The sequence below is a fragment of the Xiphophorus hellerii genome, chromosome 15, assembly GCF_003331165.1.
Source record: "Xiphophorus hellerii strain 12219 chromosome 15, Xiphophorus_hellerii-4.1, whole genome shotgun sequence".
NCBI classification, from domain to species: Eukaryota; Metazoa; Chordata; class Actinopteri; order Cyprinodontiformes; family Poeciliidae; genus Xiphophorus; species Xiphophorus hellerii.
In genome coordinates, this window is record NC_045686.1 from 12,769,118 (window position 1) to 12,786,295 (window position 17,178).

General features: G+C 37.6%; 1 protein-coding gene across 6 annotated transcripts in view; it reads left to right on the forward strand.

The window, feature by feature from the left end:
* Window positions 1–499: 499 nt before the first annotated feature.
* LOC116734024 (protein EFR3 homolog B) overlaps window positions 500–17,178 on the forward strand; it is a 31,605-nt gene continuing 14,926 nt past the window's right edge. Inside the window, exons 1-7 of one of the 6 annotated variants that reach the window (XM_032585130.1) lie at window positions 500–681; window positions 1,091–1,225; window positions 10,702–10,778; window positions 13,790–13,917; window positions 14,461–14,611; window positions 16,550–16,671; window positions 16,942–17,085. In XM_032585130.1, coding sequence (XP_032441021.1) covers window positions 1,219–1,225; window positions 10,702–10,778; window positions 13,790–13,917; window positions 14,461–14,611; window positions 16,550–16,671; window positions 16,942–17,085 — 629 coding nt within the window. In that variant the 5' untranslated portion in view covers window positions 500–681; window positions 1,091–1,218. Of the gene's footprint in view, window positions 682–1,090; window positions 1,226–1,623; window positions 2,095–4,265; window positions 4,506–4,576; window positions 4,814–4,964; window positions 5,090–10,701; window positions 10,779–13,789; window positions 13,918–14,460; window positions 14,612–16,549; window positions 16,672–16,941; window positions 17,086–17,178 lie in introns of those variants that run through there. The other 5 variants (XM_032585133.1, XM_032585132.1, XM_032585128.1 and 2 more) reach the window with 5 other exon arrangements.

Below are 17,178 nucleotides of genomic sequence, written 5' to 3' on the forward strand. Positions count from 1 at the left end.
TGAGGCTGAATGCTTATACAAATGCATATCACACATTTTAGATGTTTATTTGTAAAACAGTGCTGAAAACCATTCATCTTTTTTCTTCAGCTCCTCAATTATGTGAAACTTTGTACTGGTCTATCACATAAATGTAAATAAAAATGCTGACATTTTTGGCTGCAACAAAATGTGGAGCCTTGCCGCAGGTATATACTTTAGAAATAAAACATAAGCCTATTTGGTTAAACTAATTTCTAGATCTAAATGTACATCACAAACATCAGACACATTACTTCAGTATGAGGAGGCCCGCTATATAAGAGGGAATTTGATTAATATTCACACAACCATGTTTAATAATTGTATGTTTATGTATTAGTATTCTGACAATTACTATTTCTATAACATCATATTTGTAGTATACATGAAAACTAATGAAGTCAACAGCTTTGTCAGACAGACAACACAGGATGTGAGCTAATTATGTTAAAAACTTGATGACAACAAGGTGGTGTCCAAGGGGTCCCCTGGTGGGTTGTCACAGTTAGCAGCTAGGCGTCATCTGCTCGGGGCTAAAGGGATTTAACGCTGGCCTGAGCCAAATGAATACTCCCCCTGGTATAATTTAACTTTAAATAACGTGGTCTACATTAACTCGTTGTATGCTAAGTGCATTAAGGATTTTGTTTTCGCTTAATGGTAAGAAACAGCTTTGCTGTCATTCATTGATGTTATGTTAGGAAACAGCTAAGGTGATAGCATGCTGAACAAGTAGTATAAACAAACGTTAGGTTAAATTAAAACACTGTTGTGTAAATTAGTAACAGGGTTTATATTTTGTTCACACATCATGTGAACATTCACACTACATAGCCACCAAGTCAATATGATCGGTGATGTTTAAGTTATAGCAAGGAAAGCTAACCTCTAGCAAAGTATATTTGTTATCATAACATTGCTGTCTGAATTATCTTTAAAACTCACTCGTTGCATTTCAGTAAAGTTATAAGACTAACTAAAAAATTAATAGCCTCGACTAATATAAAGTATATTCAGATGTTATCTAAATTTGGTCTCGCACTAGCTAAGTTTGGCATACTGACATTAGCAGGCCAAAGAAAAGCCGGTGGGTTTCCTGACTCTCGAAGCCCTGGCAGACACTCTTCCCAGAGCTGACGTGCAACCCAACTTTCCGTCTGCTTGATTAGCAACGCCGCCTTGTGACTGAAATCCAGCATGACAGGTGAGTAACTCTTCAACTTCACACCTGCACCAGAAATGAGTAGAATTTTAAAGAATCCGCATGAAAAATATGTCAGATCATTTTCATAAAAATAAAAATGCTTACTCAGCTTCTGGTGAAAGGAAAAACCACCAATTCTTTTCGAGTATAAACTTGTTCCAGATGTGTGCATGAAACAAGTCATCTCAGGACAGACTAACTGTAGCACATTTGTTTTCTTTACTTGTACCCACATCACATCCAAGTTCACATTCCCTGAACTTCAAACCCACTCACTGAATGACAGTCCCACGGTGCCCCTCGTTCCCAGCCTATCTCCACCCTCTTCTCCTTGTGGTTGGATAGTGAGCTCCATTGTGTCTGTGAGATGTTTTTTAATGAGCGAGATTCACACTGAGCCTGGAGCTGCTATTGAAGGATTTGTTGCTAATCTCTTAGTTAATGCGGACAACTTGACTGTGCTAACATAAATTACGAAGAAGCCTCAGGACAGGGACATGCAAGTTGGTATTCAGCAGAAATTGATGGTGTATACGTTTTCTTTTGGTGGTTGTAAGTGTTCTGGAGAAGTTGGTTTTGCGGTTTAGTTTTGTCAGGGGGAAAAAGTGGTGCTTTTTGCAACTAAGCTCATTTATTTGTGTCAGAAAACGTAATTTCCAGTGACTTAAAATAACAGAACTGTTTCACTTTGATGGTTGCAAATTAAGATCAGTATTTTTGGTTTTGGTGTTTTAAGTTACTGCGTCTGGGTAAAGTAGAATAGTGTGTGTGTGTATTGCCCACTATGCCACTGCCTGCAACTGATGTCCCAGCCACTCAGAGGCTGGCACTGGACTGCCGTACCCTTCTGGACCATCGCGTTGGCAAGGGTAAGAGAAAACACCACTTCTATTGTTCTCTTCGGACATAGAGAAAGAAAGCTTTAAAAGAAATGTTCTTAATTGATATGAAAGTAGTAAAAAAATAAATCCAGGTGCACTTTTCTCTTATTTTTTTACTCTTTGCTCCTTTGGCGACTTAAGACAAAATACTTTTTCTTATAAATTCAAACACACAAGTTGTTCCAAACTTACAGGAGCAGTGGCTAAGATAATAGAAAATATCCCAATATGGTTCGTAGGCAGTCAAGAAAAGCATTGATTGTGTTTGTTAGGTATGGACAAGTATGGGAAATAATACAATATAAACAACGTTTTCCATATCCCACTGACTATGAGATACATCCATCTTGTTCTTATTTCAGATTTCAGATTTAAATCCTGACCACTTGTTAAACAAGAACTAAAATGACTCTTGAAATATGATCCAATAAGAAGTATGGAAGTTGGACATATTGTCACTCAAATACATTTCTGTCATCCAAACTAAATTAAAACTATACATTTTCTCTCAGAAAATTTAGAAATAAAATTCCCAACGCTGTTCTTACTGGGAGCAGGAAGTCACTGAATAGCCTTTCATGCATGTTTTTTGCACTGTGGAAGGAAACAGAAGAATTCACAGGAAATGCGTGCAGGCTTTAGAAGAACATTAATAATCCGCACACAAAGCCTGGTACAATTTAGCTTCAATCCGGAGGCTTTCTTGCTGTGAGGCAGCAGTACTAATGAGTTGATGACTGTGCAAGGGGGTTGAACTGTGGATTGTTCAGGTGGTTCGGTCTTCAAATTATGCTCTTATGAATCTTAGCATGTAAAATGCTTTGTGAGAATGAAATGCAACTTTTTATTAGTGAGCATTGTGTTGTCTGACCTTGCGGTGAACTTACAGGAAACTCTTGACTGTTTTTTAGCAAACTATATTTTTCTTTTTAGAAAAGGACTTGGTGCCTTATTTGTTATCTGATCAGGTTTTTTTTCTCAAGTACTACTCCAGCTCACACTGACCCATTTATTAAAATCAGTGTTATGTAGATTGGATCATAGAACACACTGTCAGTATTACATGGTCTATATTAATAGTCTGATTGTGCCCCACCTAACTCACTCATCATTGACTTTGACTTTGTTTTTCTTGAAAGTACCAGATTAATTGTCCCAACTAAAGTCTTTGCAGGACTGTGTTTATATTTTAACTTTATATCTGGCTTGACACATTAAGCCGCTGTCTTCAATAAATTCACAGTTCTATCTGCTGACTTTTTTTGTTGTTGTATGGAGCATTTTCTGAAATGAATGAATGGATTGTTCATAAGTTAGCATGTTTCAGTGCACTTTTGAATAATAGTGTGCAAGGGTAACATCTAAAGCTGTTCTCCTGGTGTATAAACTTAGTGCTTTTCTTTGAACTTTGTAAAAGGAAATATTATTTCATCTGTAATATTTCCACTGCTCTCCCACAGCGACAGCTGTCTGGGTACAGTATTAACTTTATTATCTATTGTGTTATTGAACATATTTTACATTGAGCGTATTTTAAAGTGGGAATAGACATTCCTTAGATCAACAAAATAGAAAGGGTTTAATTTTGTCAAGAAATCTGATACATCACAGTTTTTTTCACTGCACAGTGGCTGCCTTTCAAAAAAATCATTATTGATACCTTTCATTTTTGGCATTGCACCAAACTCTTGATTTCGTAGCGTTGCCAACAGACGGTTTGTTTGGCAGCATCTGGCTGCATTTTTTCACTGTACTGTATGAATGCTGTGGATGGATATGCAAAACCTTAGAATTCAGGGTGATTTTTCATATTAACCTTACTGTTTATGGTTCTACCGAAAATTAAAGAATGGAATCAAAATGTTTGCATTCCACTCATTTCTGTATTGGTGCAGAAGATGTGCTTTGTTATGTAATACTGTCTTTTCTTCAATATTTACATTAGGTGTTGTGTAGAAATACAGTTAGAGAAGATTAAATGTATTCTTGATTTTAACCAAAAAGAATCATAAGGATGGCGTAAAGTTACATAAGCTTTGTGTAACGGTAACAATAAAGAGGAGGGAATGTGGGACACTGACCAAAGGAAAGAGGAGGTTGCGTGGGAGAGAGGTGTTCTCCCTTTCTGTCTATCTTATCTACTCGTCATATCTATTTCTCCAATCTGTGTTCTGCTTTTTTTCTCCTGCAGCTGATTTAGGAGAAGTGTGAGGGTCATAGTTAAATATTTGGTTCTGTATATCTGCACTGCTCTGTTGACAAGGAAAGCTATTGCAGAAGAACGGGGAAAATCCAAGGTCATCACGGCGTGATTTCTCTCTGACGTTGTCTTTTAGCCCCCCCATTCGTGCGCAAGTGTGTCTGCATGGCAGGGAGGGTGTGTGTGAGCGTGTGTCACTGTGAGTGATTTCCAGCGTTGAGGCTCGCTATGCACCAATCACGGTGCACGTTTGTATGCTTTATAGCTCAAAGCACACGTGCAGGCATTTATTCCCGAGTGGGCTTTCTCTCTCTCTCTGTCTTTCTATGCCTCTCTCTTCTGCTCTCTCTTTCTGTGCTTGTGTGTGTGTGTGCATATGCGATTGGATTTGTGTACATTTCCAGTGCCTCTCAGCACAGCGGTGTGTCTGAATGAGGAACTGAAGCTGCATTGAGGAAACATACAGTTCTTGTAGTGAAAAACTCCCCACATCACAATCGATGTACGGTAAGAATATCATTTGTCATTTTTTCCACTGTGCACTGATGTGTGTTTTGTTCTGGGCTGCTGAAGCCTGTGAGTAATGCCCTGAACTCACGTTGAGCCAGTTTTCCTACATTCTGCAAATGCTTTCCTGCTTAGCTTTCTTCTGATAGACTAAAGCTGTTACCGAAGTGTAATGTCTCTAGAGAGCGCATTATGGGAACTCTGGCTCTTGTGAGGATTTATTCAATTACGTTGCCGGACTGAAAGAAGACGCCGCTTTGAGGATGTTCTTTTTCTGTAATGGACCCTCATTTGCTTAAATCTTTTTAAATCATATTTCTCTTTCTATAATTTCTGGGGAGCTGTGTAACATTCTTTGAAAAGTGCTGACTTGAGTCGTGATTCATAGATCGCATAGTAACCTGCACTTCTTGAGAAATTGGAGCCTGGAAAGCATTTTTGTAACAGTTCAAGATTTTGTCTTTCTGGTCTTCTATAGGGCTGTACATTTTTAGCTACAACTTATATTTTAAGAGTTTGGAGACACTGTGTACTACAGATAAAAAGAAACAAAATTCAGTAATGTAGTTTGCCTTATCCAGCCCTGATTTAAAGTGTGTCAGCATGGCTTTATGTCTTGAGAATTTGTTGGACAGCAGCTTTTTGGTCTCTTTATACCAGCTGTGTTTGCTGCCACCCACAAAGGATGGAGTGTGTGCTCCGACTTTGTCTCACTGCTCCATATTTTATTGGCTGAACGTGTGTATTGGGTATATGTCCCGAAGAGTCTATAACTCTGATAGAAATAAGGAGGGATTGATTGATGATGTCATAAATATTCACAGAATTCGAATTTGTGTCACTCTCTCGGCGCTCCCTCGAGGCACACGCATATAAAAAAACCCCTAATTTCTTAGCCTATGTCATGCTCCTGTAATACCGCCAACCTGCTCTCTGTGATACTCGAGCTTTCCCAAACTCTCAGCAACAGCTTATGTGCTCAATGTTGCCAAATCAGTTTCTGCTCATAAATTTTGTTTGTTCGCTTGCATTCTGTTGTATTTCTGTCTCATTTTCATCCTGACTTTGAAGGATCTCTTTTGTGCTCAGATTCATCTTTTGAAGATGTTTGAAGATGTAAAAATAGCACAAACGTACTCTTTCCCCCTCCCTTGCTCTTATGTAATGACAACCCTGAAGGGCAGAATGCTTTGTGATAATTTTGAAAAAGTGACGTATATTTATGGAGGTGATGGATTATATTTTGCTTTTGTATTTTTGTGAATATTAAGTAGGTGTGTCCTGCAAAACTCTACATGAGCACATGACAGTATACATGCAAAACAATAAGTTTAGATATTTGAAAATCTATTCAGTTATTTCCCTTTGTTTTCTGTCACTTCATTTTGTTTTTCCTGTGTTTTAGTCTCACAACCTAATGTGAAAATATTAAGCTGACATCCAGGGGAAAATGGAGAGTGTAATCTCTTAATGTATCCACGCATTGTTTTGAGGATAAAAATACATTTGTGATTGGCTTGGTGATTCTAGGGGTTGGGGACCCTTCACATCACACATGTTGCAGCAACAAAGTAGTGTGTATTTTCATGAAATTTTATGTGTTAGACCAACACAAACTGGTACATCACTTTAAAGTGGGAAGATACAGTGGAAAGTTTTCAAAATGTTTATATCCAGCGCCCCTCTAGTCATATCTGTGATCAAGATGGATGGAGCTAAATTGGGTATAACCCTTGAAGAAGCCTCAATGGATACTTCAAGAGAGGGATTTCTATATATCGAAGTGCAAAACTGGTAGAGACATGTCCTAAAGGATTTGTGGAGATTGAGATTTTCATTTGTACATCTCATTTACAAGTCATGTAAATGTAGCTGGTTTGCACCACATTTTATTCAGGAGTATGAGAATAAGGGAGGCTAATCACAAATGCAGTCCACATTTTTTATTTGTGAAAAGTTTGAAATCCAATTCAGCATCTTTCTGACACCTCACATTCATACAATGCGTTGTGCCACATAATGTCCCAGTAAAATGTGCATAAATTTGAGGATATTGTCAGGATCTGTGTTTTCTGTGTTCATTTAGAGTGTTCTGTGTCCTTGAGTCTCTTCGTTGTCCTGTCCTCCCCTTGATTGTTCCCAGGTGTGTCTCGTTCTGTGATTACCCTCCCATGTATTTAACTCCACCTGTGTTCCTTGTTCGTCGTCGGGTCCTCGTCAATGTTTTGTCAATGCGTCTCTGTGCGAGCTGCCTGTTGTTTTGGACTGAGTTTCATCATTAAAATCACCATATTCCTCATACCTGGGTCCGCGGCCTCTGCCTCACCACCTCACCACACCGCACTTCATGACAGATATAAAGTTAAAAAATATAGAAAAGTTTATGGAACTGGGATATTTTTGCAAGCTGCTATATATTCATCCATGTAAGAAAGTTCTCTGAGTCTGAGGGTTCACAGATGTCCATCAACTTTTTATCTACGTGTTTTTGTTTTTTTATCGGTGACTCATTCTGTTTGTGTGCCACCATGTTTATTTTCTGTGGTTATTATTATACCGTTCACGAGGGTCCATGTAGGCGTGAAGGAGCTTGGTGTGTCGCCCCTATGTGTCGGTCAGCTTGCTGTGCAGAGTAGGTGGATGTCGTGAGACCCTCCTTCCCCCCCCTCCGAGTATGTGTGGTTCTTATCACTGTCATGCGAATCCTTGTCCACCCACCTTGTTGTGCTCCCTTCCATGCCAACCCGTCATTACCAACCACACAGAACAGTTTGCCTTATATTTTTTGTCCACCATCTGAACTTGCGGGATTTTTTTCTCTTAATGAGTCAATTTCTAACAAATACACATTATAATGAGCTATGCTGCAAAAACCTTACATGCTTTTTACAATTAACCCTCCACCTAGCCTGGCAAAATAAACACATGGTGGACTCATTGTTAAATGCAAAACGGAGGCCATTATCTGAGTAATAACTTGCCTATATCAACAAGCAACAGTGGAAATGCAAATGTTTGCTCTGCAGCAAAGTTTTATGAAACATCGTATCAATTACCATGTCCACAGGACTGTTGAATTTATGCAAGTTTTACTTTACAACATTTAAACCTTCAACCTGAAGAAGAAATTGAGTTTGACACCTTCGAAAAATTTATTTTCTCTCCAGCGAGCAGACAGGGCAGGACAGATTTGTGCTGGTTAGAGAAGGTACAATAAGTCCCACTAATCTGTGACTCATTTCAATCCACCTCCCCAATCACACTTCCATGTTTATCCCCTACCACGTCTTGGTTCGTGTTTCTCTGTGTTCAACTGTCCCCTTCTTCTCCACACCACACCGGGGACCTGCCGCATTTTCATTAATTCATCAGTGACTCCTACTCTCAGGCCCCAGTCCAGTACTGCAAGCATGAGAGAGAGAGAGAGAGAGAGAGAGAGAGAAGCAGAGGAAGTGGGTGCAGAGGGTTTATTAGTGTTTGAAGTGATGGAGGAGAAATGCTATGAATAGACGCACAGCTCTTTGAGATAAGCCCCAACACAATTCCTGCTGTGGAGTTCCTGCTGTGAACAAAAAACAGATTGAAACTCAACTTTTATAGTAAATATATTTAAGGAGCTTTTCTTTTTCAGTTTCACTCAATGATTAAAGAGCGAGTATTATGTATCTTCCAGGCTCACAGTGTTACCTTATAGCACAATCAAGTAACTATGCTAACTTTAATTGTTATAAAAATGCTGTAAATATCAAACATGACTTAAAAGAAATTTGTCTCCGAAATTCTGTCTGTCTCTTTAAGAAGCTCCTGCTCTTTCTGACACACCACCTTCAACATATCATCACAACAATCCTTCTCCGTTTTGCCATTTATAACCATTCTTAGGAGCGTTGCACTGAGAAGAAGTTTGTACGATCAGGTGTTTGCTAATTGCGACTGCTGCTAGTCTGAAGGAGCTGAGTGTTGAAGGCATGTGGGAGGGATGCTCTGTGGGATGGAAGCTCAACTGGAGACTGCAGCTCCAAGGAGGAGCTTTGCTTAAATAAACGGTGCCCACTCCTGAATGGTTGCCATGGGAGATTGAAGGATTCCTCTTCATCTTGGTGTAGATTATTGATAACCAGACGAGGCTCAGGGAGCTATCAAGTTAATCTTAGCTAAAAATACAAAAGTTTTATTATATTGTCTTTACTAAACTTTTTAAGCATTCCTGTTATTTATAACATTTTATTATAAAATGTATAAATGTTATTTAAATTTTTATAAATGTTACTTATAACATTTTATTATTTTGATACTTTATTAGTCAGTTGGGAAATCTGCTTACAACAGTAAGTTTAAGTAAATATTATTTTGAATATTGTAGCTCTCTGCCAAGGTCTAAAATATGGTCTCATACCTCCAGTTCTCCTAACATAATAAAATAGGCATTTATTATGTCAAGATATTTATTAGTATCATTTTACGGCTTAAGGATGTTGTGAAAACATTTTGAAAGAAGAGTGTCATTGGCTATTCTGTGTGCAACTCCGAGATATTTATTCTGTGATGTGCATTAGATACGGACAGATTGGTGGTTATTTATCGAGGATATAAATACTGTGATTTTGGGACAAATGGCACCAGCTGACAGCTGGTCTGGGAAATCTCGCCTCTGTTTGAGTCTGGGTGTTTCATAAAGTGCTGCTCATCATGAGCCACAAAACTATCTATGTTAGTTTAAAGTGTGGAGCCTGAAAGTTTCTGGGGGTTCTGTGAAAATCTGAATAGTGTTGAGTCGACTTCCTGGAGGCTGGATGCAGCATGCTGTCCTGGTGGAGTGGTAATTGGGCAGCTGGTAATTTTGTTAATGATGGGTCAGGGTGCTTTCGCAATGAGGTTTGCTGTCACTTTAGTGAGAAGGGCATCAGTTCATGTAATGGAAGCTATAATAAATCTGTTTTCATTAATTAGAAGTAGATAAATGTTGGACTTTATATAAAAAGAATCAACGAATTACTGTCTGTGTTTGCCTTGCACAATTTTTTTTCCCTTTGCCTGTATGAAGTGTCAGACTATCATATCCCTCATCACTCGACTCCACTGCTGATGGTGTAATGACCTACTTTTTCCATTAGGTTTTAAGGCTCTCAAACTTGCATGCTGAATGTATGATTTCTTGTTTTTTTGTACCTGAAAATGGATACAGCATTCATTTGGGGTTTTTTGGAGGTTATCCCTTTTTTTTCATATCTTCCTTCTCCCTGACTGTGCTTATGACTCACCACTGCTGAATTCTCCCAGCCAATCAGAATTCAGCTCTGTCTGGGTGTCTAGTTTGTCTCTCAAATGTAAAATGTGAAAAACCACCATCTTTCCTCATGTTGTGTGTGTTGCACGATTCAAGACTGCTTTTGATGGGCTGCATGTGTCTGTTCATGTTGATTTTTATATGTTTACTTATGTGTCTGGAGCCAACACTGAACCATCTCTCTTTGCATATCTTGCTTTTGCAGTATGTAAACTTTTTCAGTGGGTGCATTATTATTTTAATAGCTGTAGTTGTGTTGCATCTGCTGACAGGTTTACTGACTCCCTTTGCAGCAGGTTGTGCCTCTGCCTCTTCGTTAAACACTGTTGTTCGTTTTCCAACCTTACTGTGAATGAAGTTGGTCATATCACTTCAGTGGTATAAATGAATCAGAATCAAAGATAACGAACTTACTGTTTGACGTGTCTCTAAGCGTATCCCTAGAGTGCACAAGACTTTATTACTTTTATATTATTTGTAGGGGGAACTGGAGCAGTTTTTGAAAAGATGTGTAAAATGAACCGCCACTTACTTTTATTGCATTTTTCTCATGCATACAGGTCTAATTGGTCATGTCTGTCTCTGTCTGCTTCTCTTTCAGGGGTTTGTGGTTGCTGTGGGGCACTCAGGCCTCGGTACAAGAGACTGGTCGACAACATCTTCCCAGAGGATCCAGAGGTGAGAAACGTAGTTGGCACGGCGTATTTTTTTTCTGATGCTTTCTCCTGATGTCCTTGTCACGATGTGATTGTATGGAGTACATTCCAAAAGTATTTATACCCCTTTATCTTTCTTACATTTTGTTGTGTTACAGCCACAAATGTTGGTGTATTTTATGGAGATGTGATGTGATGGGGCAACTCAAAGTAGTGCATAATTGTAAAGTGAAATTTAATAGATACCAGATTTTTAATTAATTTATTATTCATTGCAGAAAATATGTTTTCCAGCAAGACAACAACCCAAATCATTAAGCTGGAGCTACTATGGAACAATTAAATCAAAGGATGTTCATGTTAGAATGGCCTCTTCAAAGTCCAAAACTTAATGTATAAAGACCACATGTCCTTGTCCTTTCTTTTCACTATTCTGCACTGTTTTGTGTCGTTTTGTCACATAAAATCCCAATAAGATCCATTAGATTTGTGGTCAGAAGGTGACAAAATGTGAAACAATTCAAGCAGTAGCAACACTTTTTTAAGATACGCCATAGAAATCTGTTGGAGCTTCTTACCCCACTAAAGTTGTGACTAATGGCCGATAAAAGCATTTTTTCCCCCCACAGATTTGACAATATTTTTAAATTCCCAAGTGAATATATAGCAAGCCCAAAAATAATCTCCTTGATTTAGGAAGAGTAATGAAGTGGTGGGAACCAAGGATTTAAAAATGCATGAACATGCATAGCTGCATCCTCTGCTGCTTCCTCCTCTTTGCTACAATTTCCTATGATTAACTTGAATCTGACTCCGATGACTCATAAAGAAAACTCATTTTGGTGGAGATGAAGAGGGCGATTTAAATTGCAAAGGAAACTTTTCATTAAAGCTGCATTACAAGTGCAACAACCCACTTTGTCTTTTAAATATGCCAAGAAGTTCTACTACAGCTGCATGAGAACATATTTACATTTTAGTTCCTACTTTTGGGTGTATATAGCTGTGCACCTGCATGTTGCAGCCCCAAAAATAGTTTCTAAGTTTGGTTTCAAGCTGCTGTAATTAATGGCGACCCAGGAAACTCGAATAAATTGAGTTATTTTTGAATGTTCATTCTAATATGTTACTGACTGTGCAAGCACGTGGTCGCCTGTCAGCACATTTACACTATTCCATGGTTTACACAGAATAACTGTTGGTGACGGGAGTAATTATATATTGCATTTCTATTTACACCAAAGCTTTTGACAGTTTTTAGTATTTCAGACGGCTTGTTTTGAGATGGATTATTATAACTGCCTGTTAGATTTGAGATCTCTGTCATCAAGTGTTTCAGAGAAGGCAAAAGGCTTTTACTCTGTGCTGATTTCGCAAATAAATCCGATTAGAAGTCTGTACCTTATTTGCAGAACATAAAAAGCAGAGTCAGCTAATAATGCTAATGCTCCCTTTTTGCTTTTGTTGAATCAGGAGGACCTACAATAGCTGTTTGCAAAGCACTTACGCTTGAAAAAAAAATCTTAAATGTATGATATTGTCAATGTTTATTTGGGTGGCAGGTTACTACAAGGCTGTGATTTCATTTTCTCTGTTGACTAAACTATAAAAATCTCTAAAAGAACATAAGTTCCAATAAGTTTTCTCTCCAAACTTATTGGAAAGGTTCTTAATTTTTGCTGTAGACAGCTAGCATTGAAACGGCTTAAAGTGAACAATATCTGGTATCTTGTTTCAAGTCTCTTGCTTGTGATAACTGCATCAATTAGCCACAGTTCCAAGAATTTTGCCTGAAAAAAAAGAAATTTGGTGTTCAGTTGCAGAAGATGCATCAGATTATGAAAAGGACCACAAATAAAAACTGAAATGTTTCATTTTGTGATGTCAAATCTAAATGTTTGCAGTCCCATTGCTTATATAGGGGAGCGAATAGTTTAATTGTTGAGTTTGAGAAATTCAAGCATTTTTCAGATGCCTGAAGTTTTCAGAAAGAAATAGAGAAGTACAAATAACTAACCTAGTTTTGTTTGTGGAAAGAAGAATTTGATTATATTTATGCTGTATGCAGTGAATGGTTGGTACAAAAAAATGCCATCAGCATAGATGTGATTAGCTTCAGTTAAAAATTCCAGTTTGTAATATGAGCATTAAATCTTTCCATCCCACAAGCGCAGTGAAAACATTCCTTCATCTTCATCCACCTCAGGATGTTAGTTTAATAATGTGAATGCGAGCAAGTTATTACATTTTAAATTGATTCTGCTCATTGTGTTTTCCAGCTAAATAAACAAACCTAAACTGATTTCAGTGCACTGGTTTTTATTGGTCCTTTGTATGTTTGCTGTTATACTTGTTTTATTGAATTTTGAAAGGCCAGAGCTGAAAATAATATATATCCGAGGAATAATATTAAAAATATCAAGACACTAGCTGACTCAGAGCCAAGAATATATCATACAGTCTTTGATTTCTCTGATTATGACCAATCATAATTAAATAAATAATATCTATTTGGCTGGCTGAGCAAAATATATATAAATATTTCTATTTAATTCCTGCTCCAAACACAGTCATAAACCACTTATGGTTTTATAAAGTTGGACTAGATTGTTTTCATTTTTCAATCTGGATTGTGACTTTGAGTTGTTTTGGGTTTCAAAATTAGTATCTCTGTGGACTCGGTGTGTTTTTAGCTCTCTTCCATCCTCGGCCGACGTAAAGAGCGGTGAAGTAGGTCATAGGGAGAGAGCAAAAGGGAAACTTGGTGATCCAGTTATAAGCTTATATTTAAGTTGCTTAGAATGAGAAGAACAGTTTCCTGTTTTAATATATATATTTTTAACATCTTATATTCTATCAGATTTTTTTAAAACACAGAAATTGATTTGCAGTGAACCCTAAACCCTACAGCATGCATATCTACTCTGCCATAAGTGTAACATGGATATTTCTCCTGATATAGAGTAAAATGTCCTAATTATTATTCATATTGGTTACCTCTAGTCCTTCTGTCTCCTCCCATGACACTCCTAGGATGGACTGGTCAAGGCCAATATGGAGAAGCTGACATTTTATGCCCTGTCAGCTCCAGAGAAATTGGACCGTATCGGGGCCTACCTGTCTGAGAGACTGTCACGGGATGTGGCCCGGCATAGATATGGGTAATGCTTCAACTTCTTTCTTCTTTGAGTTTAAAATAATACGTCTTTTCCATTTTCTCTGCTCTGAAACCAATGTTTAGTTTTCACATTCTAATAATATGGATAGGATTGGACAGGATTTATCTTTATCTTCATTAAAGCTCAAATTGTACAATTCTAGGAAGAATTTCAGATAGCCATGCTATGATGTAATAAGGCATGTGTTACATTTATAATCTTCTTATATCACTGATCTCTAGACAAAATCAGAATTCATCAAAGAGCTTAGGAAGATCTCCTGGGTGATGCATGTAGATGATATTATGTGCTGTAAACACATAAAACCCTTAGTCATCAGTCTGTTCAGTCCACACCTGATTCAAATGTTGATGATGTTTGTTTAGGACTATAATACTTTGATTTTCACGGCAAAAAATAACCTTGCGTGTTACATTTACACTAAAAAGTGTCAAACTAAAATGAGCACCTGCTTTCTTGGGAATAATAAGGTTCCGTTTTTTAGAAAGTGAAACATGTCCTCCTTTTTTTTTTTTTCCTATTGAGATATGTGTGTATAGCCATGGAAGCCCTAGACCAGCTGCTGATGGCCTGCCACTGCCAGAGCATCAACCTGTTTGTGGAGAGCTTCCTCAAGATGGTGCGCAAGCTGCTGGAGTCTGACAAACCCAACCTGCAGATCCTAGGAACCAACTCTGTAAGTACTCTGGATAAAGACAATAATGACAATGTGTACGTTAGCAACTTGTTTTATATTCGTTAATGTCGAGAAGAAACTTGCGCGTCAAGCACGTTCACAATCCACACGTTTAATATAATGCCTGTGGTTAATGTGCTTTGATACTCATCAGTGTTATTTTCATCATGTTGCCAAATTTTACTACTACTTTAGCAGTAGTAATACTAAAGTAGTTTACAACAACTATTTTGATAGTTTTTGTGAAATTTCCAGTGGTTGGTTGCTACTAGAATTTTAAAATCAGGTTACCATTGAAATTACATTTGGTCTCTGTGCTAAAACTCCGGATTACTTGATTATCACTTAACCAGAGTTGGAAGCAGAAGGCAGTGAACGCAAAGCAACTAAATTTCAAGAATATCAGGAGTTACATGTGCTGTTTTAAGGAAGAGTTTTTACAGGTTTCTTATTATGTAAAGACAATGCACATGTCACTATATAATAGTAGCGACTGGTTGGTGGTGTTGTAGTTACTCAGCTGAATTAAAATGAATTTGAGTTAGAAAAGCGGTTCAAGATTGAGTGTATTTCAAGTCCTGTCATAGTGTATTAAATATCAAATGCACTTGAAAAAATTTTGACAAAATTGCACAAACTTTTAAAAATCTTGTTTTCCTGAGTGTTTAAATTGGGAAGTTAAGATAAAATTGTAGTTTTATTAAAAAAATACAATATTTCTGTCATATTGTTCTCCACCAATAGCACATTCAACATATAAATATACAATACAAAGCTGCCTGATAATATGATGATCCATAGCTTTTACAGAAATCAGCGAAGACATCCTGCAGCATCAAATTCATCTCAGTGGATTCAGCGTGTATTTACGTTCATGTTGAAATTTCAATGGGTAAGACATATAAACCTTGAGAGATGTGTACTGTGAAAGATCAGAGCTCAGCACAGAACATTGGGAAGAAAGAGTGATGAGTTTCCTCTTGTGTGGGGAGCAGCAGTCAGCACTGCTGGCAATGCCAGCAGAAGGCACATAAAGGAAATTAAATTAACTGCAGACTTCAAGTGCAAGGCTTTGCAGACTGATGAGATTTGGAAACTTCACTGTCATAATGTAGAACGATCGAAGAGTTTGATAAATGTCCATGTCCAAACATGGCTGTATACTCAGAAGCATCCAGATGTGTTGTTTTTCACACATTAAGCTCCTGTCATGAGCTTAATGGTTCGCTTCTTTTATTTCACTGCTCTGTTATGAACAGTGCTTGAAGCAGGTTTTTATTTCTCCTGGTGTTGCCTGGAATTGCAACAAAAATCATTATAATCTCTCCTCCTTTGTAATAACTATTGATTAAAGCTTTTAATCAGATATGTTCCACTTTCATACCTGGAAGATGCTTCATATTAGCAGCAGCTGGATCGTTTTCAGAATCACCACCAGAGCAGTCATCAATTTGGATACTTACTGTAATTTAAAAATCTCTCCAAACGTTAATGTTTAAGTAGATTAATGAGTTTTTTTGTTACTTTTTTAAACATTGTTAATTTTTTTATTCCAGTTTTCCCACTAATCCAGATGGTGTTTTTAATAAGATTTTATTAGCTGTTATTATTATTGTCTACGTTGGTGGCTGCTCCACATTTAATCATCACTTCAAGTACCCTTAAGATCCAACTTGTTTAAAAAAAAAAATAAAAAATCCAGTTGATAATTTATTAACTTGATGATGTTTTGAAGCTGAATGTCAGCCGGTTGACTTTGCTGACATTTGCCAGCCCAGTGGGAGAGCTCCCCCTCTGCTCTGCATTATTCATTCCTAATTAGATTAGTTACATAGCTACAGTTTGACTTCAGCTAAATGAAAACTCTTTTGGCTAACTTTGGTTTGTCAATATGATTTAAAAGTAAGTGACACCTTTTCTGCCATTTTTCTTTTTCAGTTTGTGAAGTTTGCTAATATAGAAGAGGACACTCCATCGTACCACCGCAGCTACGACTTCTTTGTGTCCCGCTTCAGTGAGATGTGCCATTCAAACTTTGAGGACCCTGACATCCGTACCAAGTATGTAAATAGCTGCTTTGTTTGCTCTCTGGAGACAAAAATATCCACAAAGTGCTGTTTTTAGATTAAGTGGAAAGTTGGTTTTTTTTAGACTAGAATTGCCTCAAGTCCTTTCTTTTATGGACTCATTTTTAAAATAGACACCTTTTTAAAATAACTTTGGATCAAATCAATCAGTAGTTAAAAATACATAGTGCTATAACTGGAACTCTTTTTATACTCTTTTATTGCTATTAAGGGCTTTCTGTCATGTGTAAATGTTGCCACTAGGATTCGGATGGCGGGGATTAATGGTCTGCAGGGTGTGGTGAGGAAGACTGTGAATGATGAGTTGCAGGCAAATATCTGGGAGCACATGGACAAGATTGTCCCCTCTCTGCTGTTCAACCTGCAGAGTGGAGAACGCACAGAGAGGTGAGTGTTCATGCGCTATTTATTGCATCTGTATTGAAGCTAGCATGTTGGTTTTTATCCAAATGAAAAAACAAAAGTATGTGGAAGCCCCTT